At 46.6% G+C, this 27,063-nt stretch overlaps 1 protein-coding gene across 1 annotated transcript in view; it reads left to right on the forward strand.

Annotated features, from left to right (window-relative positions):
- The window catches only part of LOC119452904 (caskin-2), a 341,285-nt gene that overhangs the window by 107,167 nt on the left and 207,055 nt on the right, over positions 1–27,063 (forward strand). The window contains exons 8-10 of the mRNA XM_037714861.2: positions 10,355–10,463; positions 11,383–11,477; positions 12,185–12,296. Of these exons, the coding sequence (XP_037570789.1) occupies positions 10,355–10,463; positions 11,383–11,477; positions 12,185–12,296 (316 nt within the window). The remainder of the gene's footprint in view (positions 1–10,354; positions 10,464–11,382; positions 11,478–12,184; positions 12,297–27,063) is intronic.

Here is a 27,063-nt window from a genome sequence, read left to right on the forward strand (position 1 = left end):
CCTTGAAGAGTGAAACGCGATAGCATTCAAAGATCACTGACTGCTTCTCACGCTTTCCGGCAACTGCAGCTTATGTAACCGTAATGTTTACCGGGAAACTCTGGCGGCGAACGCTATGCACGAAGGCGAGCTTTCTGGTTCTTTTTTTTTTTTTTTTGTGGTGTTTCAAGAAACCGAGTGGGCCGCGCCGCTCCTACTTTTTAGACCTCGAACGGCAGCTGGAAAGGGGCTTTGTGTTTGAGTTTCCGCATAACAGAATTACGTTTTCTCGTATATTTAAATGACGGTCCGATGCTATCATACCTGTAGGTTGTGTGTAAATCGTACTTTACGAATTTTCTGACGGCATTTTACTTTCAGAAATTCAGTTAGTTTAGTAACACCTCTGCGCCACGCGGAGGGCCTGCCTGGTTGGGAATGCGTGGTTCGGGATGATTTTTTCGGCTGCGGAGCCCGACCCCGACACCGACGCCGGATTTTCTGCGACACGGGGCCCTTAACGCTGTCGCGTTATTGTAAACGACGCACGAGCTTGCTTCCAACTGCGAATGGAGGCCACTGCATACCGGGGGTGACGGTTCACGACATCGCGTATAGCGTGGGCCGCGCTCGAGAAAGACACCTGTTGCTCGTAGTGCGTGTAGTAGCAGAGTATATAGTAGCCGACAGTGACGCCGTCCGCGTGGGCGTTATACACGGGACCTGCAGAGGGCGCACCCGCCGCTACCTCTTCCTGTACAGCTGCGAAGGACAGCTGGCAACGTTTGCTCGGAATGAAGTCGCGGCACACCCAGTGAGGCAGTATAGTACAGGCCTGTTGGTCGTCCTTCGAGGCACGTGAGGCCGTGGCGATAGTCTCGTACGAACGGGAGACTGAGAGCGGAATGACCGACGGGCTAAGCAGGTCTACCGGTGTGTCCACTTGAAATCGATAAACACATTAAGTGGGTGACAAGGCCAAAAAAACCTCACTGGACGCTACGGCGTTCATTGTGGTTACGGCGCTAATGAAAAGAACAGTTTCTATTTTAAATGCGAAGCATTTCTTGGCGAACATTTGCTACTTTGAGAGTATCTATCTATCTATCTATCTATCTATCTATCTATCTATCTATCTATCTATCTATCTATCTATCTATCTATCTATCTATGTATCTATCTATCTATCTATCTATCTATCTATCTATCTGTCTATCTATCTATCTATATATCTATCTATCTATCTATCTATCTATCTATCTATCTATCTATCTATCTATCTCTCTATCTATCTATCTATCTCTCTATCTCTCTCCCTCTCTCTCTATCTATCTATCTATCTATCTGTCTATCTATCTATCTATCTATCTATCTATCTATCTATCTATCTATCTCTCTCTATCTATCTATCTATCTATCTCTCTATCTCTCTCTTTCTATCTATCTATCTATCTCTCTCTCTATCTATCTATCTATCTATCTATCTATCTATCTATCTATCTATCTATCTATCTATCTATCTATCTATCTATCTATCTATCTATCTATGACTTTGTGCTCTAATGGTTGTGTCGTTAACTTGGTATGTACCAAAATTGGCATACTATAACAGTAAATGACGCACATAAATGGTATGTCATAACATGAATGTCATGACATGCATCTCATGTAGGTCATGAAACAGCCACCTACATCTCGGTGCTCTCATGGTCGTTTCGTTGACTTGGTAGGTACCAAATGTGGCCTATTATGACAGGAGTGTATGACGAACATAAGTGATAGGTCATGACATAAATGTCATAACAAACATAAATGTCACATTGTCAAATGTCACAAACAAACATAACAAACATAAATGTGAAGACATCATGACATGCGTGTCATATAGGTCATGACAATGACCCAGCGAAAAATATTAACACTCAAAAACCACTGAAATGGGTTCGGACGTGGGTACTAAGTGAAGGAAACACCAAAGGATTCTGGTAGAAGTCATAGTCATGAGTATGACTCAGCAAAAATGACAATGACTCAGCGAACAAATATCAACACTCAAAAGCCATTGAAATGGGTCGGACGTGGGTACTCAGTGAATGAAACAGTAAAGCATGATAGTAGAGCCATGACTCAGCAAAAATGACAATGACTTAGCGAAAAAAGATTAACACTCAAAAACCACTGAAATGGCTTCGGACGTGGTACTAAGTGAAGGAAAAGTCATAGTCACGAGCATGACTAAGGCTTTCGCCTTAAAGTCTCTTAGGTGTAGCTAAAGGGACTCCTGAGGACTCATGGCATTAAAGTCATGGCATGCGTGTCATGTAGGTCATGAAAGAGCCGCCTATGTCTTGGTGCTGTCATGGTCGTTTCGTTAACTTGGTAGGCTCCTCGCACACTGCTTCGCATAACATCGATTCCCACAGGGCGTGGGATCTGCCGGCTTTTTTGTCCTTTCTCTTTCGTTTTTTTTTTCCTTCAGAATTTAGAGGTCAGATCTGGGCTTCATCATCCCGTAGATCGCCCGATACAAATGGGAAAGGCGACAGCGACCATCACCAGCAAAGGACGCCTTAACGGAAACAAACAAGTAATGCTACTAAGAAAGCAAAAAGTTGTGTTTTCTCACTAGGAGACAGTGCGGGCCCCTCGTTCTGTGTCACGTCAGAACATATTACATTGAATTCAATCACTAAATGTGTACCCGTCGCAGTTTAGTGACTGTGGCGTTGAATGCAAATGAACGGTCACGGAATTAAAATGAACGCTCCTGCAGCGTACTTCTGGAGCGCGTCAAGGAACCCCAGGTGGTCGTCGATATCAGTCTGCAACGCTCTACTACGGCCTTCCTCGCTGCCTACTGTGGAGTTTCCGTACATTAACCCAACAATATAGCCAATTGTAACACGGTAGCGTTAAGGGCTCCGTGCATGATGTAGAAAATCTGGCGTCGGTGTCGGCTTCGCCGTAAGCATCGGCGTCCGTGGCATCCTTGGCGGAGAAATTCATCCCGAACCACCTCGACCACACAGGCCCTCCAGGTGGTGCAAGGGGGTAGTGAACAAAAATTGAATTTCTAAAAAAAAAAAAAATTCTGTCAGAAAAATCGTAAAGTACGACCTAGCTACAACCTACAGACATGATAACGTTGGATTGTAATTTGAATATACGAACAAAAAGCGTGATAAGCAGCCAGAGATCTCTGAATGCCATCGCGTTTCACTCTTAAAGGCGAAGCTTAAGCGTCCTCCAATTCTGATGGCGCGCGGCTCAATCAAGCAACGCTTACCCAACATTTTTTATTTATTTTTTTGCTTTCTTTTGTGCTGTCTTTGGGGTTCGTTTTATTGCGTGGTCGCGATAGCGATCTCTAACTTTGGATCTCCTATTTCTAAAACCCCCTAATGACTGAAAGTGTAAGAAGGTGACACGGACAAGACGGTACGTGAACTCTGTCGCAGCACTTCTATTATTAATTTATTTCAATTTATTTATTTCTGAAAGTGCCCAAGAACTTGTGCACTTGTGTTGCACAAGGAACAGAAAACAAAACAAAATCAGAAAACCTGAAAGAGCAGTGGTACAAAATGCCGGAAAAAATTGAATTAAATCAAAGACACAAGTAAGATAATGAGCAAATACAAGACCTGAACAATGATGAAAATGATGAAACGTGGACGGGTTTCGTTCTGGACAGCTGCGTAGGAGGACGTCGTCGTGTGGGTGTCGATGAAAAAAAAAAAAATAAACATAAAAACAACGCGCCCGAGGAAGCCGAAAGCGGTGAGAGTGCCGACGGGCAGATTCTGTTGTCTCCGAGACGTCTAAAAACGGGGCCCCATCATTAGAAGCGAGTCACCTACCCGGCGACGAAGGTCAGTGGGCGTCTCTCGACCGTGCTTGCGAGTCTTTCTCGAGAACGAGAACTGTTTCTCGGAGAGAGAAGAGGCGTTTCACCGCCCCCTTGCTTTCATCGCTTTTAGCCCCACCCCCCTTCACTTTCAGCTGTCCGTACCGTGTCATTGTGAAAACGTCACACCTATAGCTGTGACAGCACAAACTCATTGCGACTCGCGCTCGTGCATTTTTAGACGCTAACTGCTAGGGGCTAGGCCTGGTTGGGCAGACGAACATTAGGCAGACGACACTGAGCAGACGTCTTTTTTTTTTTTTTTTTCCCGCTAAGCAGAATAAAAGTATGCCTCCAGTACCCATCTGTATGACGAACTGCCTGTGCGATTTGCCGCGGTTCAGTGCCTCCACCTTTAGTTATTCGACGCGAAGGGGTTTTAAAGCGAAGCTTTCTACGTCTCACTGATTCGTCCGTGAGCGCCGAAAATGCACTGCAGGAAAGCCAACTTACACAATGGAACTATCTGCTCATCTGCGCACACAATAGATCAATGGCGCACGACATACGTATCGTAGAACACTACAGTTTACATTCGCAGTTGTACCGATAAGAACAATGGGAACTGCAACGCCACGCTACCTAGACGAACTGTATATATCTGCGTTGCATTTAGCGCGTCACGCAATGCATTCCCGGTCGTCACCATGGGTAGGCCGCGGGAGCAGCGCACGGCAGAAGAAGAGGCTGCCTTACACAAACGTAAGCTCGAGCGCGATCGTGCTCGTAAGGCCGATCCCGTGTATCGGCAACGACATGCAGTCCGTGAAAGTGTGAGTGTCTGCGTGTAATCAACGGCTGCATGATCTAAAATAAAGGCTATGCAACTTATCGAAATGTGTTTTCATTCAACTTCAACGTTCAAAAAAATGAAATCCCAAACAAGCAACACATTTGCATCGCATCGGGTCGCTCCCATCTTTCTTTAAAAAAGGGGTTTTGATTTTTTTTAAAGCATGCAACAACGTGTTTAACAAATACTGTTTCCAGTCTTTCTAGTTAGACGTCGTTTGACGCTACCTACCTGCGGCGAGCACATTCAGTTGAATATATTGCGAGCGTAGGCTTGTCTGCGCTTATTCAGGTGGCAGGATAATAAAAGGACACTAATCTTTCGTTCCTCCAGTAGTAGTGCACTCAGCTGGACAGCGGCAGTTGACTGAGTTATTTCGTGAACATGGCGCAAACTTGAACCTGTCACGCTCAATGCATTTAGTGCGCTATATACGTCGCTCGTTCTGCGCCGGAAACGGGCTTTAGAATTCAACTTCTGCTAGAATGGATGCTAGTTGGGATGGGCTTTCGGCTGCATTCCTGTCGTCGCCACTTGGTGCAGTTGTCTTTCATTTTTCTGGCATATACTGACTTTATGCTGAGAACGTGATACATCACTTACGTTACGAGTTGGGGTAGTTATACTCAATGAAACCGTAATCCGAACACGGCACTACTCGTTAAAACTTTAATGCGAGAACAGAATTCTTTCATTGTGTGCATTTTTAAGGGGGAGAGGGGAGGAGATGTCATTTGAACCGTTGTCGTTCACTCTTACGCGCACACATCCCGGTTTTCAAAGCACGCAAACGCATGAAACCTACGTCGTCCTTCTCTGTTTTCTACTCATAGTTACAGTGGAATTTCGTTGATACGATCATCACGGGAACCGGAAAATAATGCGTATCATCCGAAAATAGTATTCGACGTATTACCCAACCAAATCGTATTATCGGGGGAAAACGTATTATCTGTAAAAGCGGATTAGGCAGGATCGTATCAACGAGATTCCACTGTAGTAAGGTTACGTATGGACTCGTACTGTGTTTGACCCAGTTTCGGGAATTCTGCGCCAGGTGGCGCTGAGGGCGGCGTCGACGTAACGTCGACGAGCTTTAAGCTCAGGGGCGTTGTCGTCTGCTCCCGTAGGCGTGCGTAGCAGACGGCAGGCGTATCGCGGAGGCCGCCATCTTGGCACCCACAACCAACCGGCCGCGCAGTGGTATTCCGGACGGTGCATGGCGGCTTTGCACTGTGTTCGCTTCGTCTGCTCGTTGCATTTTTTGACGCCGTGCAGTCTGCCGTACGTACCGCCCGCTTCTGCGGCACGTGTGATTAATTTGCTCATTTGGGTCAGGTCAGAGGACGCGAGAAACGGAGGCGCGCCGACCTGCCTCGCCGCGAGGTTCGCTGATGATTAAGGATTTGGACGCCCTGGATGCCGGGCTATATCTCGCCGAGGCCGCTTAAGTCGAGTTCCACATGACTCATGCGGCACATATGCAAGTTGTTTGGTTCTTTTTTTCTTAAGTGCATTGTTTTCGTGATGTTGGCGAAATAAGTGGCACCGGGTTGCTCGTCTTTTCTACGGAATTTACGCGTAGTCGTAAATGCTAGAATAAAGTGGTTCTGAATTTGAAGAAAAAACCAGAGGAATAAAACAAAATTTGGAGGACGATTATAAGCTTCGCATTCAGAGATCCCTGACTGCTTCTCACGCTTCCCGACAACTGCTGCTTATGCAACCACCGTAATGTTTACCGGGAGACGCTGGCGGCGAACGCTACGCACGAAGGTGAGCTTTCTGGTAGAAACGCGGCCTCTTGCGTGGGCCGATCCCGGAGGTAGGGTACAGCCGCGCCTAAAAAATTCATCATTTTCAGGTTTCTTTTATTGTTTCGCACTTTTAATATTTCAGTCTGAGAAGATTTAACATAAAAGGCATGCGCTGTCGCTGATTGTTTCATGACATTGGTTCTGTGGGCTGTCATTCTCCAAATTCCGAGGAATAACTTTGTCAAGAATGTAAGACAATGTATGAGGAACGTTAGAGATAGAATGGTGTGGCAACATAACCCACATATACCGCATGTTATATTGCTAGGCAAGGCATATACATATACCTAAATATATATGGCAATATTCGCTCACGGGACGCCGACACCGGATTTTCTGCGACACAGGGCCTTTATAACTTTATCACGTTAAAAGTCGCGTAAACACAAATCAAATGTCAACGCAAGTCAAATTCTTGACACCATCTGGCAATGTTGGTTATTTTTGTTCCCCCTTCTGTAAACGCCTGTCAAGGCTTACATTATTAAAAAAAAAAAAAAAAAAAGGTCACACATGTCGCAAAGAGAGAGAGAAAAACAGGCGCAATCGAAATTCTTCCGGGAGGATGGCGGCTTGAAATAGAGAGAGACAGAGAGAGAGAGAGAAAGAATGAAAAACTTCGAACACAAGGTTAAGTTATATAAAGGTACTGAAAGCAAAATATTTAATGAGGTGTCTCCGGTTGTTCCCAAATATACCATCGTCAGCCGAATAAATGTAGTACTTCCATTTCATCATCGTTTCAAGGTTTTCTATGGCACGTCAAACTGTGGCTCCATTTTTTAAATGTACCGACGGGAACACATGGATAGTGCCTACAAATTGCTCACATTACGATATGCTTACAAATTCATTGGGAGCAAAAGTGTCAGTGATTGTGGGACGATTTCCGAACGGGATCACTCATTAACTGAGTTATACCAATTAACTATTTTATTCATGACTCTATTGATGTTGCAGCTACGGAACAAAATCTAGTCAGCGTTTAAATGCGTGTCCGTTTGCAAGAAAACCCAATGTGTGGCATTGATGGTCGGGAGTTTTGCAGGTGTGTTACGGCTTCCAAGTATAGTCCGGCAATGTTTCACAGTCCGTTCTCTCTCGCTTTCTCGGAACGAATAGCGAGCAATGGTTTAGCATTTGCCAAAACGCGGAAGTGCAAATCGAAGTAATAAAACTCGAAATTATACTGAGCTGCGTATTTTATGTCTTGTTTTAATATAAGTGCCGTAGTAAATTCGTTTTCCGTTCCCCAATTTCAACGTAATGCAGACTGTGCAAAGCATTCCTCGTACGCTCTTGCATGAGTCATTTTTAAATATCGCTTGTGGCAGATGCGCAATTCTAGTCACTGTGCTGGCCTACTCGAAGATGCGGACGTAACTTGCACACGAGAAATCGAAATGCGTAATCGACTAATCAACCGAAAATGCACTAATTACTTTACGGCAAATATGGCAATTTACAAATTGTTGCCGTTGGGCCTGCAAGGAAGATCCACTCGAAAATAATTCCGTGGACATCATTTTCGCGATATGCGCCATCAAACAGTAAAAAAGCGCTGTCGTTCCACTTACCTTTTTTAACAAAACATCGTTTCATGCATTCAAGCAGAGAAGTAACTTGACTACCGACGAATTTCTTTGTAAATTTCAGGAATCATTATCCCGAAACTATAGTGTCATCCTGAGAATTGGTTCTATTTGAATCCGCCTTGCGATCTCCCTGGCTACAATTTGTAAATTGCAACATATCTCGTAAGGTAGTTAGTTAAACTTAATTAGTGAATTTTTGTAAGTTGTTCATTAGGCGTTATTCGATTTCTCTTGCAATTAATGTCTGCCTGTATGAGCAATACAGCTCAAGGATTAGATTTGTGCGATTGGCCTCACATGATCTTTTTTTTAATTACCTAAAGTTTTCACGTAAACACCCGGTATATAGTACGTCTGGTTTTGTGTGCATGGTTGGTCTCTTGCACACATAGTGCGCACCAGATGCATACACACACACAGACACATGCACAGCATATGGCGTGACGCCAAGCAGCTTTGCAACAAGTTGCAGACTCGAGCGCTTGATCAAGATGGCGTATTTTCTTCTTCTTTTGTCTCAGTCTATTTCTCTCTTAATTGGAGCACTGCACTGTAGTGATTCTATATTGCGAGCTCTATATCGCAAGCCCACATCGGCACCCTTGTCGACTCTTGCGAAAGGGCGCGCGACCTCGCCGGAGCCCTTGTGCCGATCGGTTGTTTCGTTTTTGCAACCTTAGTAGTGTAGAGGAAGTGTAAGCTGTACCCACATAGTGCAGGAGCTTGTTAAGCGGGAACACGATCTCGCTGTTACTACTGCCGGCGACGCTTTTTGCAACAGAGAGCCGCAGTGTCACGGATGTTGCGCAGTTTTAACGTTGTTCGCCTTCTGCAGTGTCGTCTGCGTTTTGCAATGTCGTCTGCTCGAGTTCAGGCTCTAGCTACAGGGTGAATTTCCGCGCCAGCATGTATGCAGGGTCGTTCGTTTCGTTCCTGCAAGCCCGCATGATCTGCTTATGTCCTCGTGAGACCCGAACACAACTGTGGAATATAATCGATCTTCAAGGTGGTTTTTATTGTCTGCTGATATGTTATGAACACGAAAAACATTTTTTTTTAAATTTCAATACCATGGTTAGATGTCAAAAGCTGCGTCTCCGTGTAATAACTATACCCATCATCTCCTCATGTTTGCTGTGGTAAAAACTGCATTTCATTGCTTAAACTCAGAGATGAACAGGAATGGAACTACGTGTATAGTGCAATGCCATGTTGCTGCCGCGTCCGGTATTGTCACGCAATATCGGCGATTTCGAAACACACCTCGAGGTTGCTCTCGGCCGTCTGGGGGGGGGGGGACAGAGGTCTAAGACGATCAGTTGAGTGTCAAATTCCTCGAAAGCGGGTGACAAGAATATGAGTAAATCACTTCTTTACAGTTACACATGCACCGTACTTCATATCCAGAATGAATATTTTGCGTAATCGCTTCTGAGTGAATTTCGAAAAAAAAAAAATGTTGAAGGCAATATGCAATATATTGTACAAGGAGTCTTAGGAGGATATATCGCCAGGTAAATTCCTTTGCCAATAGAATAAATATCGCAATTTTTATAGTACTACATTTGTTGCTCAGTCACGAACGCAAAATCCAGAGTCTATTCGATATGTAATAAGTACCGAACGTCGTTTCTGAAATCGTTGTCTTCTGTGCCATTGAGCGAATCTAACGAAGCTGCATTGCAGTATGCCCTCTGCAGCTTCGTGAACGCGATATTTAACCGTCAGTTGAATTTACCATTTTTTTTTCTCTTGATATTGTGTCATGGTTGAGCTGTATTAATATTATTAAGCAAATACAGGCGGCTCAGAGACCTCGGTGTATGAAGGTGTATGCGATGACACTTTTAGAACATGCTAAGTAGACCATGCCAGATGCAACACAGTGTTGCCCTTGCACAAAAATTCGTGCGGGTTATTCAGTCGCATCTTAATATAAAGTCTGTATTAACCCCTAGAAAATGTCAAGAGTTTTATGGCGACTCTCGTAAGGGTCCCGTGAAAGTAGGCGGAACGTACTGTATTGCTCTTAAAATAGCGCACGTTTTCCTGCTGCTTTTTGCTGTTTAATCCGTCGCCGTCGTTTTATCCACCCGATGACACTAATTCGGCGATCTACGACTATAGTGGCCGGATTCCGAAACATAAGTTTAAGCGTGCCCCCCACAGGGATATGTGATTGTACGTGATCGTTATTTCGACGAGATGTCGTTAACGTAAATCCGGGTGGCACAAAGACGGGTGTCTCTGTTCTTGTGTTCAGAGTGGCATCGACGTGAACAAGCCCAACTCGTCGGAGCAGACAGCGCTGGACTTGGTGCGCACGTTCTCCAGCTCTAAGGCCGCCAGGGACCTCAAGGTGCTGCTCAGAGGTGAGTGCAACAAGAGAGTTCGGCAAAGTTGCTTCTTCATCTTCGCGGGGTTCACGCACGCCACAGCGTCGATAGCTGCTCCAAGAAAGAAGCTTGTCTTCTCGCGTTTCTGCAGTTCTCGTGGGAAGATGGAGATTTGATTAAGACTGAACACTGTTTTGACATAAAATAATGATCGTGGCTGATGATAGAGTGGACTACTAGTACACAAGCTAGACTTTCTGCTTGGTCTTTCAGTTAAGCTTGCAGGTCTCACAGGTTGATTGATGAAAAGTTGACGAAGGAGCGAAGTCTCGGCACAGAGCCGACGTTGCGACAGTGGGACTTACTTGTCTTTGTCGAAGTCATGTGCCGTTGTTAAGTCGAAGACGAAGCCAAGAACGAATACACCCGAAAGATCAGTTGACTTGTTCCTCCACGGTGAACGAAATCTTAGCAGTAATTGTTTGACATTTGCTAGTTGCTAGTTGGTTAAACGCAGTAGAAGGCTTGTTGACCTGTTATGCGTGGTATAAGGGCGATGCGGGAAAGACGGGAAGTACACAGAAAATGGCGACGGCACGATGATTTGCGCAATTTGACAACCTTTCGTGCCACCTGGTTGCCTTACCGCGTCGCGCTCGTTTCATTTTTTTTTTTTAAATTCAAGTGGCCGTTTCGCACTCGTTGTTTGTCCATGTGTATTTCTCTGCCTTCCCCGTGTTTCCGATGTCGTCCATGCCATTGCAGATTTGGTGTTGTTTCCACGTACCTCGCCGATTTGTTTAGTTTAAGACATTCTGTGGTATGTATATGGCCAGCAAAACAAAGTGTTCCAGGAAGCATTTGATATTGGTGTCCTTCTAAGCTCGCAATTTGATTATTAATTTTGCCGCTCTTCCTTCTTTCTTTCTTTTTTTTTTCTTTTCCTCTTTTGAAGAGATGCTCCAAGCCCTGCCAGCCCGGGCCATTCGGGACCACTACGACCCCAACGACAGCGAGTGCCTTATCCTGCGCGAAGGCGACATGGTCACGGTGAGGGCTCTGCGCACGCCTGCACGCATATGCAAAGCGGCGTTTCGCCAGGTGTTGGCTTTAGTATAGCTGTGACGTTCGGCTGCCGCGTGTAAGGTCGAGGGCTCAGTTCCCTGCCGCTGCCGCCGAATTTCGACTCGGGTGGTATGCGGAAATGTCTGTGTACTGATATGTCACTTCCAGATATACGCGTACGAGCGCTTGTCCGCGTCTATTGTGTCTTCTTCGTGTGTATGCGTACTTTTTTTTGCGGTATATCTGGAAGTAACTATGTTAGATCAACAAGCCCAACAGGCGGTCCTACTGAGATGTCGTTTGAAGAAGGCTATACGAGGGCAAAAATTCATTCAGAGCGCCCACAAGGATGTCTATCACAGCCCAGGTGTCGCTTCCAACGTTTTAATCAATCAATCAATCAATCAATCAATCAATCAATCGATCAATTTCGGTGGTGTGAGTTATGTGGGGGCTTTCAATAGAACCTTTTCAGAAGCTTTCTGTGTAGGTTTCGGACTGAAGCTGCTCACGTCGAGCAAACATCGGGGTGGCGCATTTCTTTTCTTTTCTTTTTCTTTTCTTTTTTTTTTAGCGTTTACGCGAAAGTATTTGTTATCTTCTCTTCAGCTTAGCACTTGTTCTCTTACATTCATCACGCGACAATTGACTTCCCGCCCCCGCCTCCTCCATCCCCCCTCTCCCTCATGCAGGTTCTGGAGCAATGCGAGAGCGGCCGCTGGAAGGGCATTGTGTTCGGCCCGGGCCACAGCTCCCGCGCCGGATACTTCCCGGCCACTGCGGTGCAGCTGCTGCACAGGCAGGGTGAGTCCCTGTCCGCGTGTGGGTAGTGTCGATCGATATGCTATCGGCTGATTAGCGAGTGGCTAGCTGCGCCGACTCCGCGTTCGCCACTGGGGTTGATGGGTCGATGCAGCCACAGCCATTCCTAATTCTCTCGCGTGTTTAGCTGTTTCCCATTTCTTTAGGACGATGCCGTTATTTGTGGTTTCTGTCTTCCAGTTCGCGCTCGCCCAATGACTCATTTACCGTAAACCCATATTATAATTGGCGACTGTAATTTTCGGCGAAGGGCGAGGCTTCTTTCGTGCCCTCGCATCGGGCTCACAAGCGTGGCACACAGGGTAGCGAAACAACACAGCGGCGTAAAGATGGACTGTAGGAGCTCAAGCTGTTGTCGGTTCTGGGTCTCTGAAAGGTATATGTGGGATACAATTTTCTATCTATCTATCTATCTATCTATCTATCTATCTATCTATCTATCTATCTATCTATCTATCTATCTATCTATCTATCTATCTATCTATCTATCTATCTATCTATCTATCTATCTATCTATCTATCTATCTATCTATTTATTTATTTTATTTTCTTTATAGTTTGCAAAAGTAAGACATGGCTCTAGTGTCGTAACCATTCTTTTCATTCTAGTTATCCGTCGGGTCGAGTGTCAGGTTCCATGCACGAAAATAATCGGCAAAGAAAATCATTCTTTCGTATTCGGTGTGCCAAGCCCAACTCTATATAGCAGTCCACGTGTACGCCACGCACGGCTGGGGACTGCAGCCACTTCACAACCAACGCGTGGGCTGCCGTCGCTTTCTGCGATAACAGGGTGTCATACACACGGCTGCAACGAAAGGCTGCGCTGCAACGCTTAGCGGAGACGCCTCCCCAATTTAGCTCACATTCACTTCACCATATATGCCGGTTCACGTTGCGGGACGCGTGCGAGAGGCAGGGACTGTCGGGTGGGAAGTGGTCCTTGACGTCATTTCCGGTCGCGGGTCACTGGCGAGCGCGCGCGGGGTTTGCGACCAGCCGCACGCGTTGGGCCAGCTGTTTCCTCCGCACCGACACGTGACCTGTCTCGGCCTTCGCTCATCGGGCTCTCGGGACCCCCCGCCGGAAGTTACTTCCTCCCGGACCCCGCCAAATATAACTTTTTTTGTGTGTGTGTCGTTGTGTGCTTTTCGTCACCTGCGCGTGTATGTGCGCGCGCATGTTTGTTCATGTGGCGTAAATCAAATTGCATGCAGAGCATGTGCGCGGGCGTGTGCATGAAAAGAACGTCTACATGTATTTTTATGTATTTGCAGCGTCTTATCAAGTAACATGTTTCTCCAGGTTGTTGATATTATTCGCGATAGTAGCTTCTTAAGAATAAAAAAAAAAGTGACAGCCATTTTGTTTTCTTAGCAAAGGGTCATTAGCCGCCTACAGGAGCGCATGCGTGCACACGTTAGCCCCACGCGCGTTAGCGATGCCGTATCTTCACACGTAAAGCGTATAGATGGCTTGCACCGACGTCATTGTAGCCGCCATGTTGGTGCACCGACACGATAATAAGCTGAGTCCGTAACGTCACGTGAAAGCTTTCAATAAGATGGATTGGACTGAAGTGCTCGTAGTCGCCATGTCGGTGCCCCGAAACGGTGATAAGGTGGGTGCGTGACGTCACGTGAAAGCTATCAATAGTGTTGCCATTTTAGTGATTGCGCCGCTAAATTTAGCGAATGTTCTGTCTATTCTAGCGACAACGCAGCGTTGAGGTCGGCGATTCTCACAATTGGCCATTCTCGCGATTTCCATGATAGCCGATTGTACGCAACAGCTGCAATCTGATTTTCACTAGAAAGTGTAAATCTGGTTAGCAAATACGCGCTGTAATACCATCTGCTTGGCTTATGCTAATTTGCCCATTATGACCGTGACTATATTGCGTATGACTGAAAGGTTATATGTACACGATGAATCGACAAAGTGTGAATGTCTTTCATGGCCTCGCTGTTGCTTTACGGTGCTAACCTCACCAGTCAATCAGTTCGACTCATTTCAGCACGTTTAGACGGCAGTTTTATCTTCATTGCGTTCTGTCAGCGTGCGATCAGTTCGAAGAGCGCCGCGCGCTACAGACATAAATAGCGTTCCTCTCTCTCGATTTGTTTATTTTGCGCGTTCCGTGTGTCCTGAAACGGCTCTGTCGTCTGCATGCCGATCGCGAGCCGACAGACGCAGCGTTGTGAGCGTGGCAGACGATAATCGAATCGTGTGTCTTTTTGCACAGCAGACGAGCCGAACGCGACCGCGCAATTCTGCATGCAGTCTCGTCGTGCTTGTTGGTAACCTTACACCGTCCGTGACACCCCAACCCTTTTCTTCTCTCTGTCGCCTCTCTTCTCCCTCTCTGCGTTCGTAAAGGCCAAGTTGAAGATAAGTGTAATGCGCTCAGCTGTGCGTCTCGCCAAAATGTCCGTCTGTTCCGCTTCGTCTGCTCCAGACGGTCATTCAGCTGCAGGTTGTTTCTACGGCCTTCTAGTCGCCGTGCATTTATAGTTGATTAGGAGCGACACGGGCGCCACGGCTGCCTGATTCTCCCACATCGGAGCTCACGAAAGAAAGATGGTTGTTTCTCAGCCTTAACACCTGTCACAAGTTCTTAACGGAGTGATACCAAAATCGCGTTTAGGCCAACAGCACTGCGGTAATCTGCAAGACTTGTGCACAGCCGGTATTACTCGCACGCACACGCAGCACGTAAAACTACGGTTCACTCTCGAAGGGAACACCCATTTAGCATAAATTTGACCACCACTTACGGCCGAATTATAGCATGAGAGCATGCAGACTACGTTTTAATGCATATGCGCCAGCCGTTCTATTTCTCTTGGCGAAGTAGAAGTGCTTCATTTATATTGGCTTTATCACCAGCGAGGTGTTCCCTTTAAGAATGCAGCCTACTTCGTAAATGCGCATAAATGCCACAGACATGTTTCCCTTTATTTGCCGGTAAGGCAGACTTCAGGATCGCATTTGCTGTTGGCTTTGTTGATACGAGGAATGCAGTTGCCTTGGCATCCTCTCGGTTAACTTAATTAGCTTGGTTAGATGTGTCTCGGCACATTTTCTTTTGAATATGACAGGCCACCGCAGGGGGCCTGCACGTGTACTGCACGCAACTATTTCGAGGCCTACTATAAGCAGGGGGCAGGGCACGCTGTGTGCGTCTCTCGCTTCGCATCCCTGGGTGTTGGGTTGCCGTTCCCAGAATCAACATGCTCAAGGAATTCGTGGCCGCGAGTGGAGAGATAGATCTCTCGCGTCATGGCTGGATGAGAGAGAGACGGTGGTGGTAGAGTTACGAAAAGAAGAAGAAGACACTGCTGTTAGTCTTTCGTTTTACTTTTCTGTTCTTTTCAATTTTGCTTAACCCGATTTTGTTTCTCCTCGTCAAGGACGTTGTTTCAAGGATGGCCTCCAGCCTGCTTAGCACGTTCCGTGAAGAAGAGCTCGCGCTCTGAGGAAACTCGCTCACTCGCTCTTGGCAACAGCCCCCCCTCCCCCTTCCCGAAGACTGGCGCTTTCTGCAATATTTCACTCCGTGGCTATATAGACGCTGCTCTTGCAGAAAGTGGATTCGACTGGTTGTCCTGTCCTCTAGTTGCGGCTGTAAGGAAAAGTGCGTGAGGCTCCGTGCTTATTTTTGCTGTAAGCTGCTCCTCCCGAAAAATGTTTAGGCTGTCGACGGGAGTACGTGCAATGCTACAGTGTGAAGAATAACTGTGAACACAAGGAAAGAAAGAAAGAAAGAAAGAAAGAAAGAAAGAAAGAAAGAAAGAAAGAAAGAAAGAAAGAAAGAAAGAAAGAAAGAAAGAAAGAAAGAAAGAAACTGAAAATTTAACGCAGTTGGTTCTTGTATGATGTAAAGTGAAAATTTGCCATAAATACTGCGTGTGAAATGAGTTTTGTTTGTTCATTTACTAGTCCTAAATTAACATTTGCGTACAGCTTTGCCACCTACATAAGTGTAAGATGCGCGAGCCACTTATCAAATTCAAATTTAACACTGAATGTTTCATGTTGGGCCTTTATTTGAAGATAGGTGCTCTAGTAAATGGGATGCTTGCTTCCTGTTCCCGAGCTTATATACAAACGCGAATGAGACTCTGGAACTATTTTCAGCAGCGCTGTCACGCCGTGCAACCTTTCCCGCAGTAGCTTTGACTTCGTTGCCACAGAAAGTTGTCTACGACTGTGTATACGGTATCGCGACGTCTCAGCAGGACTCCGAGCACGCTTTAAGACTCTGCAGGAACTTTCTGGGAAATTAATCTTTCGCCTCGACGACCTCCTACGCTGCCGTTGCGTATAGGGAACAGAGCTGGGATTTGAGAGAATGCTGGGCTTAAGTGAATGCTCACGCGAAGCGTTTACGGTTTCCCAACCCCGTGTTCACGCAGCCGTTAAGTGCATGCGGTTCAGGCAAGCGCCGTAGTCCGGGCGAGTGTCCGACATTGTTGATCGTAAAGCGCTGGCCTTATGAGATTTGTGAGAGCGAATTCCTATAGAGCCTTAACCGAGAGTGAAGCCTTCCTCAGCGTTACCAAAATTGCTGAGCGGTGTTGCGAGTGCCCTATTTGGAAAGTGCTCGCACGGTTCCTCAATACAGGCATAAACGCGGGCGTTACGACACGAAGGGGCTTTGCACGCAGTCTCCTCTTTCGTGCCTCTGTGTTGAGACGTATACGCCAAAGCGTGGAGCTATACGTAGCCTGTGTTCCGTAACTTGTCGTATACCCTGATTTGGTATTTCGTGCATTTTTGCGTCAGATGCGTATACTGTATTGAGGAGTGAAAGTAAGTGCCTCAATCGTGTACAGCACGCCAATACTTCCTCGAAATCATCTGGCGTGCGTGGTAGCACTGCTATAGCACGAGCTTCTTCGGGCCGCATTTGCCGAAATCAAGGTATATAACAGCTTAAATTGAAGTGTGAAAAAATATTCGTATAGGCGTGCTAGGCGTTAATTCGACCTAACCGCTCGCAGAGGAAACTTGTTCTCATTGCAAGCAAACCGAGACGAATCGCGTACGCTCTTTCCTTGGTGACAGCGCAGCCGTTTGCTTCTGATCCGCTGTGACCCTCAGCAGTGACTTAGCCACGGAAAGAAAGCGATTTAGCGTAAGGTTACCGTCTTATCGTTGCCGACTGCCTCGGAATGCGCATGCGCGAAGTCACCGGACGATTCTCGACGGTTACCGTGACTGCGTAATATACCCTGACTGCGTTAAAGTGCCCGCTTGGGTACTTTAACGGCCGTGAAGGAAAACGGTAGTTGGCCTTAACGGCCGTTAGGAGGTGTTACATGGCAGCGCGAGCGCCGTCGGAAACCCAACGGCGATCGACACCAACGGAGCTCGCCGGTGTCCGTTCCGCCGCCGTTTCCGTCCGTTCCGTCGTGAAATACGCGCGATGGCAGCCCCCAGCAGCAACGTGTCCCCGCTGTAGGCGAGCGCGCCGGCGCAAGAACGCTTTGCCTGGACAGCGTCGCTGACGCATTTACTCATTAACTTATATAGCAGGACCACCTTGCCCAACTGGGGGCTCAGAAACACAATGCGCCCGTGTATACGCAAGGATGACGGCGCTGTTCAACCAGCTCGCAAGTGAGGGATGTGGGCACGCTGCGCCCGTCACAGTTCAAAAAACACATTGTACAGCATGTTGCGCAGAAAATAATTACAGAAACAATTTCTTTTTTCGATTTGGCGAGGTAACAATTTCAAGAGTCACGGGATAAATCGTCCAAACGGAAGTGAACCGAGTGAACATGGAAAGTGCCGTGTGAGCGCAGCCACCACGGTTCCGTTCCCACGGCCGTTACCGCGTTCAACTGCCGTTTGCGTTAACGGCCGTTGCAAGTGCCCGTGTAACAAGGGTATAATAATTCGCCCGTGTTACTTCTCCTCCGTTGCGACAGCAAAAAAGAAACGATAAGGTCAGCTGTCGTTTAGTTTCATCACGGTAACCGACGGGAGCCGTCCGGTAAAGTCCGCGCTTGTGGCAGCCGGTACCGGACACGGTAACGCTAAGATGATCATGCTATATTGATAAAACTGTGTATAAGTTTGCAGCGAGTGGTACAATAAGTATACAGGCAGGGACGAACAGACACAACGTTGCGGGCTTTGGCCTTTCTTGAAAACAATAATAATGACTTACAATAATAATGACTTATTACTAAGTGTACAATACATAAATGAAGATACAGAACGCGTTGTTCCGTTAACGCCGATCAAGTTCCATTACGTCCCGGCCACGGCGGCCGCATTTCAATGGGGGAGAAATGCGAAAACACCCGTGTACTTAGATTTAGGTGCACGTTAAAGAACCGCAGGTGGTCCAAATTTCCGGAGTCCCCCACTACGGCGTGCCTCATAATCAAATCGTGGTTTGGGCACGTAAAACCCCATAATTCATTCATTCATTCATTCATTCATTCATTCATTCATTCATTCATTCATTCATTCATTCATTCATTCATTCAAGTTCCATTAAGGAAATCATCAGACCCCCCTCCCAACAACGCCTCCTGTAGTGTTAGGCGTGTGCATACCTGATCATTTCACTGTTCCGTGGGGGACGCTCGTTGTCGGCCGACAGAGCGGCAAAAAGGAGCATACCGAGGGCTAAATATCGCGGACGCATGCCTGTAATGCAATGCGAAGAATAACGCATCAGGATACGACAGCTTGGAATGTAAACGAATGAAGCACGCCACGACGATGGGGGGAGGAGGGTCGAGAGAGGACATAGCGACGGTTTCGACCGGGAGGCCTGCAGATCTGCCTCGCGTGCCCGGCTCGGTAATGCGCCGGTGTTCATCAAGCGCCGTAGCGGCCCTTGGGCGCGGGAGTGTTGGGAAAAAGCGGGAGGGAGGGAGAGGTGCATCCTATATGAGATTTGGGGATGAGGGGGAGCGTGTGTCGCGGAGGGGAGAGGAGGACAAAGAAGAGAAAAGGTGGGAAGCGAGCGAAGGGCCGAGGGAATAAGGGAGCTAGGCATAAATCGATGAGCGCTCTTCTGTCCGTTATTCCCTGTCCCGGATGTTTCTGCTGCTGATGCCGCCGTTAGGGTGCGCGAGTGTCGTTTGTCACGAAGTCTTCTTCCACGCGCGACTCTTCTTTTCGCCCACCGCAGCTGGTACCCGCGGGGCGCGATTTTTTCTGACAGAACTCCTTTTTTCTCGAGGTCCTCATATGCGGCGCTCTGTTAAGTGGTGCTATACCCCTGTGGCGAAATTTCGGTGACTGATTGCAGTGATGAATGGGGCTTTTTTTTTTTGTAGGAACCGTGTAAATTTTTTTGAGATGTTGTTAAAGCGGGTCCACCAGCTGTGTGTTTTCTTCTAGCAGAGTATTTAGTTAATGGCGTTAGAGGAAGCTTTAAGGCTCGAGGGCTGCTCCTGCTTAAATATGTGGGAACGGAGAAATCGTTTTTTCTCAGCAACCACTGCGCCGATTTTGATGAGGTTTGTTCCATTTAAAGGAAAAAAATTAAGATCTAACGACCATAGCAAGCGGATCTTTTTTCTTTTTTGTCTAGGCCGTCAAATGAAAAAAAGAAAGAAATATATAAAATTTCAGCAGAAGATACTATCAAGTTGACAACTTTGTAACGTGGCAAGGAAAATTATATCACAATTCTGACAACTGCACGTGATAACATATATAAAGCGGATAAAATGGATTTATTATACATCCATCTGAAGCACGCTACTAATATGTGAGTGGGCCTTCTGCACAATCCTCGTAAACATTGTAGCAAAGTCATTTAAGCTAAAAATTGTATATCAAATTTGTACGCTTTAGAAGCTCTAACGGGTGCAATTTACAGGAGTGCCATATTTGTTTTTGGTGCAGAGTTATGGATTTGTAAACTTTGTGCTTCGATTCTTCTTAAACTTTGCTGATTGATCGGCAATGTTCGTAAAGAATCCCATGCCCTAAATCAACACCGTGCTTGCTACAGTCGCTAGAATTTAAACTTACTTCTCAAATGCAACATAGTTTCATTCAAATTGGCCCACCGGTGGAGCTCATATAATTATTTCTCCGTTTTACATGTGTTCTGAATAGGCGGCATCGGAGTTAGCTAGGCCCGAGCTAAAGCTTATGCGCAAAAGATATCTACTGCCTGTAAGCGGAGAATACTACAAAGCGAGAGGAGCGCTGAAGCACAGCGGCGTTGATGGGCAGGCTGTCTGAGTTTGCAGGTTCGACAGGCAACTGCTGCTAACAAATTCCGATGGCCCAGACCGAAATTTACCAAATTTACTTTTTTTCAAAGCCACTAATTTAACGTTGTTTACAGGAACCTCCCTGATTAAAGTGACGCCAATCCGAGCATTTTTAGACTTGTTTTTTTTTTTTTTTTACTCTCTGCGGCGTCGGCCATTTTTCGTCGCGACACAGTTTCGCCAAGGTCACCGCAAGGTCACCGCCAACATAGACACCTAAGGTTTTCGCCTTAATAAAACTATTGCAGCAGAAGCCCGCACAGCGGAACGCTCCTGTACGCAGCAGTTTTGCTACGTTTATATTTTATGCCTGTAGTGCAGCAAAACGGCTCGATGTGTTGCAGGGGACCCAAAATTGCTTAAAGCGTGGGTATTGCACTCTGTAGGCTCTGTCAGTGACCCCCCCTCAATCAAATAATTCCTGCGGAGTCCGTTGACCGGCAAGCTGCCCTCGATACAGATCGCCTGCCACGTGCGTGAACTGCCTTGGCGTTTCAGCGTTGTTTTGAGCGGCCTTTGCATCGGCCATGCCAATAACCTATTGCGTACGGTACCTCGGGGAAAAAAAAATAGAAAATGTTCGATGACGCGCGATATGGATATATGTGCTATCAAACGCGGCTCACGTGCTGCTCGCATAACGCTGCCGTGCGTGTAGATATCCCACGGTAAGAAATATATGGCTGCGGCACATCGCAGGGCGCTACCGTGTAAAAGTGGTCACGCGCGAGATTTACTGCCCGGCATATCGGTAATCGAACGGCGTGGAGGCGGCCGCTAAGTGATCGCTTTCAGCGGTGCATGAGTTGAGCGTGTGCGCCCCGAATTCCTACGTCCTATCCGGCACGTGGATCGGAAAAATTCCCCCTGGCCTTGCTTCTATTTCATTTTATTATTATTGTTATTATTATTAGTATTATTATTCATTCATCTAAGATACAATGCGTTATATAGTTACCAAATTGAACATACTAGTGATTAGCATGCGCTACTTTTTCTCGTGTCTATTCAAGTGCTTTTGCATCCACTCTATTTGGACCTGTGCAACGTCCGCAGTATTTTATAAATGCCGAAATTAAGAACTGCAGATAAGTTCGCCTATGCTGTTATTAGTGTCATTGTTTGTTGGCTTCTGATGGTATATATATATATATATATATATATATATATATATATATATATATATATATATATATATAAAGCAGGAAAAGAGGTACGTTAACCAAGGTCACGCCCGGTTTGCTACCCTACAGTTGGGAAAGGGGAAATAGAGTTAATAAGGATACAAGGAGAGTCAGTGTGTTCGCACCTGCAGATGAACTATGTTCACTCACGTATATTGACAAGCACTCGTGTATAATTTAGCCCACTCGAAGAAGCACATTAGCGCTTTGGTAGCCTTGTCTAACGCTATAGAGCTCTTCGGCCAAGGTCCCACCATCATTGCTTCCGAGAATGGTCTGCCGTCTAATAAGCGACACTCTGTGGGACTAATTTGATATACGTATATTACGAGGATCCCAATGTGAGACTGCAACGGGACCATTGCTTGTCGGTTACAGAAAAATGAGCATTATGCACAAGGTCAGCTGACAAAGAATTGAATGCGTACAAATAAACGAACGCACTGAGATGTATGATGATGCGTAGAAATAGTTATTGAAAACAAAATACAATATCGATAATTAAGTGACATAACGAAATTTACACGTACAGAGGCAATGAAACGGAACGTTTTGGAAAAAAAGTGAAATAACTTACACAGGATATAATATTTGAGCTGGTCCATGACTGCATAATACAATCGATTAAATTTATTTAAGTGGATTAAAAACGCATATGTGCTTACTGTTTTATTGGTGTCCTTTAGGTGGCAGCTATATACTAAAGCGATACGTGACAATCGCACTTTCCCACGTCGTTGCAACGTTTTTCTATTGTGTGGCTGGCTGCTTATGTGATGAAGCTTCATGACGTATTGTGATGACGTATGTCGTGTTATCACGCGTAGTTAGGGAATCGCGTTATGAAAATTTCATTTCGAAACATAATTCGAGTTTTATCGAACGAACTTTACATAACGAACTTTACAGGTACTATAGCTGCACATTACTGAGAAGCCAACAGCACATGTTGCGGCGAGTTACTAACTTTAGCAGTAATGGGCAAACAAGTAGAGAGCAGGGGGCTATTCTGTAAGTGTCCACCTAGTGGACATGTTCATTTCGTCTGCTGCTCAAGTGATGATTGGCTGAATGCCCCTGTCTCCTTCTGACGTGTACCCCAGCCCAGCCAATCACAACTTCAGCAGCAGATGAAATGGACATGCCCACTAGGCGAACACTTACAGAATACCTCCCCCCGCCCAACGTTTCGACAAGGGGATTTGAATTCTTCAGGGCATTACTTATGTTATGTTAGTGCCTTAAGTTGTCTTATGTTAGTATCTTACGTAATTTACTTTATCTCTAGTTTAGTTACATTGTACTGAATTATAGGTTCCTTTCGTGGTCCCTTTTTTGTCACGTGTGTTCTGATTTTATCTTATATTTTTTAGTTAGAAAAAGAAAGAGAGCATCGGTTTCTTCTCTTGTTGCGGCACTATACATCCCGTTGCAGTGGATGTTATCTATATGTATGAGTTGCTGCTAAGCCTATATCACCAGGTCGTTAATGCAACCTCTTAATGAAAACGGAGCCTTTTCGTCTCATTATTTTCCCCCTTCCTTATTGGAAAGACGATTCGGGGCTGTGGTTTCGTTGTATAGCCTGATCGGGTACTTGTAAGGAGCGAATGTGCGATTAAAAATCCGGACCGCCGCGCTCGGCGATTACACCAAGCGACTCCGCGCGCGTCCGCACAAAACCGCCACGGCTACATGCATGAAGTTGCGCGCGCGCCCGCAAATAAATGGCCACATTACGAAGAAGAAGCGCTGGGTAGATAGATATACAGGAGACCCCTGGCGGTATAACCGCGCGTCGAATCTGGGTCACCACGCAGCGCCACCTATACGTGCGAGCGAGCATCGAGGTGAGGAAGACGACGACGAAGACTCTCGGTTCTTTTTTATACCTTGCCCGAAGAGTTATAGCGGCTGGGCGGAGCTGCGGGAGGCAACGTACGTTCACCTTCGCCGTTAAAACTGTTCGCCCGCCTCTCGTCGTGTGAAAAAAAAAAAAAAAAAGTTTTCTCTTATTGTTTCTTTCTCTGTTTCAATTGCGACCGTGCTTCCCGCCCACCCGCGTGCGCGCGCGCGATTGTTTCTTCACTCTTTATAGTTTCTTGTTCTTTAGGGACTTGAACTTTGATCTCGGCCAAGCCCATCTCGCCCTCGCGTTTTGGGCGGTTCTCTCTCTGTTCTTGGTTTCGAGTCTTGCTTCACTGAAAACCGTGCAGTGTGTGGCGTTATGCATGTTTTGGAGCCGGCTTGAACACTTCCTGGAACTTCACTCGCGCTGTACTTAACAAAAGCTCTGGATTGATAAGCTGCGTGACTATCGCTGTTCATTAACGTGACTAACAAGCTGCGCAGATGCCAGCAACTCACGGGTCAAGGAACAGGTGCTTGAATTCAGCCTTCCGATTAGGCGACGCCAGCTGTGTAGTTTCGGCTACGCTGTACTGTTTTAACCAAATGACTCCTTCCTCGCCGCTTTGTGTTGTTGACGGTTGATTGACTGGTAGTCGGACAGCTAAGGCGGGCGTCGGTGGTCGTGCGAGGCGTTAATGCCTCATCGTAGCTCACTGAGAGCTCCCCTATTTCGAGCCCCCATTCTCCGTCCTTGCTTCTTCAATTCAGTCTGCCCGATGCACACTTTGTGTGTGTGTGTGTGTGTGTGTGTGTGTGTGTGTGTGTGTGTGTGTGTGTGTGTGTGTGTGTGTGTGTGTGTGTGTGTGTGTGTGTGTGTGTGTGTGTGTGTGTGTGTGTGTGTGTGTGTGTGTGTGTGTGTGTGTGTGTGTGTGTGTGTGTGTGTGTGTGTGTGTGTGTGTGTGTGTGTGTGTGTGTGTGTGTGTGTGTGTGTGTGTGTGTGTGTGTGTGTGTGTGTGTGTCATACGCTACGCAGCTTGCTTCTATTGCTACGCCCTTTTCAAAGCTTAGCTGCAAGGTATATCGAGCGTGTAAGTGCTGCACTTTCGCGTGCTATCGATTTAGGCGGCGGACTAAATAGGGGGGGGGGGGGGTGCTATCATCTTTGTTGCGGTGTTACCCTCTGAGTAACCTGCTCGGGCGCTTAGTTTCTTCTGGACGACACGAACTGTCTTTTCGCGTTCCGTCTGCTATACAGTTTCGTCTGCGAGTTTCGTCCGCTATACGTGCATGGTGCGGAGGGATGGCCCTTTATTTTTCCTCAGGCTGTGCGAATACTTGCTTGTTGTTTCGTCTGCTTTGCACTTTGGTTTGCGCGTTTCGTCTGCTTGTATCTCTTGTAGACATCGTCCGCGACGTGTGCGAAGCGGCCGGTGTAACGGGACGTCGTGTCGGGAGATGGTGCGTTTAAGACGCTGGTTGGGAAAGCGAGCCCGTCATGATTGGAAAGCGGATCGAGCGCGGGAAAGGGGCTATTGTTGGACCGTTAATGCGTTGCCTGCTGAGATGTCTTCATGATAGCGCCCATTTTCTGCTCGATAAGGAGTTTTCGCCTGAAGGAAGGTTTCATTTGCTTCTCGTTCTCTAGAGGGAAGCCGTGGGGTGAACACACACACACACACACACACACACACACACACACACACACACACACACACACACACACACACACACACATATATATATATATATATATATATATATATATATATATATATATATATATATATATATAGTGAGCGTTGGTAGTAGCGCAAGTGTAAGCGATTGGAAGCATTATCAGGTTTGTGTTTCACCTCGCAGTATGCTTGCTATTTCTGCTCCCGACAACTACAGATTACGTTTAGGCAGACGACAGTCACGTATACTTCGTGTGCGCAGAAGTATGCTTGTCAAGAGCCCTATATTGAATTGGCGTAATCTTTACAGGAAGTAAAACACTTAGAGGGGAGGTGTGCACGTCCTGTTTACTGCTTGCCACCCATGACTAATTTCCTCGGCGCATCGCCAGCTTTCGGTATCTCTATCGCGATTGCCTTTTGCTCTTTGTCCAGCTTGTTTTCCTGCGACGGATGTCTGATACGTGCGTCGTGGCTGTTGTCAGCGTGTTGGGGAATTCTGCTATCATGTATCGCACATCTTGAAACAAAGGTGTGGCAGCTGCATTAAAGTGGCGGCAATAATTTCTTTCTTTTTTTTTACGTCGTCTTGTTCGATGAGCTGCTGAAGAGCTTTTTTTTTAAAAAAAAACGGGTTTGGGGATCACCTGAACGCTTCAAAAATTTACTGTCTTTGCTACTTGGTGCTGACTCATACGCTTTGCCGGCGAATGGGTCTTTTTTCGCTCCAAGTTCAGCGCAGGAGGTTATTCGTTCAGAGCACCTCATACATTCGTACTGACACGTTGTGGATTTTCTTTTGCCATGCGTGTGTGTTTTTAACGGGACTTCAGAGTTTAACTCCTGTCTTTAACGCTTTCGGAAGCGCAGGTAATTTCAGGCGTTCTTCAGCGAAGTCCCCGCCGAACATGAGCGCTACAGCCTGCTTTGTGTGCACTTGCGCATTTACTCTGCGCACAGCGCGTCTGGAGGACGCTTCAGGGGAAAGCGTTCGTTTACCGCCTTTTTCTTTTTCTTCGCGATTTACAACGACGCGCTCCTGCCTTCACGACCTCATAAAACACCCCCGAGGCCAAACTGAAATCGAAACCAGGAGCGTTGCGCTGGTTTACTCCTCTTTAGTTCTTTAGTTTGGCATTTTCTCGACGGGCGCCCCAGGCGTAACCAACAGAGCTTGCGCTTTTGACTGAGTGCCGGCTTCCATAGCACCGCGATAAATGACGACCGTTTCGAGGCCGGTCTTTTAGTCTTCTGTTCGTCTCCAGGCGCTCTCGTTGTCGAAGCCAAGCCAATGAAGTTTGAACAGACGACGTTCAAGCCGGCATTAAAGCAGAAAGAAGCAGATGACACGTTGTCAAAGCCAAGCCAATGAGCAGACGGCGTTCAAGCCGGCACTAAAAACTCGAAGCAGACGACCACAAGCCTGCAAGCACTCGCTAAATTTGGAAGGAGTAAAACAAAACGGGGAAGCAAATGGCGAGTACTTAAACCACTCGTACACCGTTGAAACGAACCGGCCTGCAGTCGTTCGCGACGTGAAATGTGCTGGAAAAATTCAGCTGGTTCAATGCCTAATGTGTGATATTAATCACAAGTTAAAACGTGGAGGTGTCTGCTATTTGGTAGAAGCAAACGTTTTCATAGCAAGGCTGCAAAGCCTGCGGACGTGATTCAGCCGTAAGCGATCTGCACTCTACGTAGAGTCACGTATGCTGTTTAGAACGCAACTGACAGTACAATTCTCGTTTCGCTCATTCGTCGTCGTGCGCACTCTCTCGCA

The sequence above is a fragment of the Dermacentor silvarum genome, chromosome 5 (assembly GCF_013339745.2).
Source record: "Dermacentor silvarum isolate Dsil-2018 chromosome 5, BIME_Dsil_1.4, whole genome shotgun sequence".
Lineage (NCBI taxonomy): Eukaryota > Metazoa > Arthropoda > Arachnida > Ixodida > Ixodidae > Dermacentor > Dermacentor silvarum.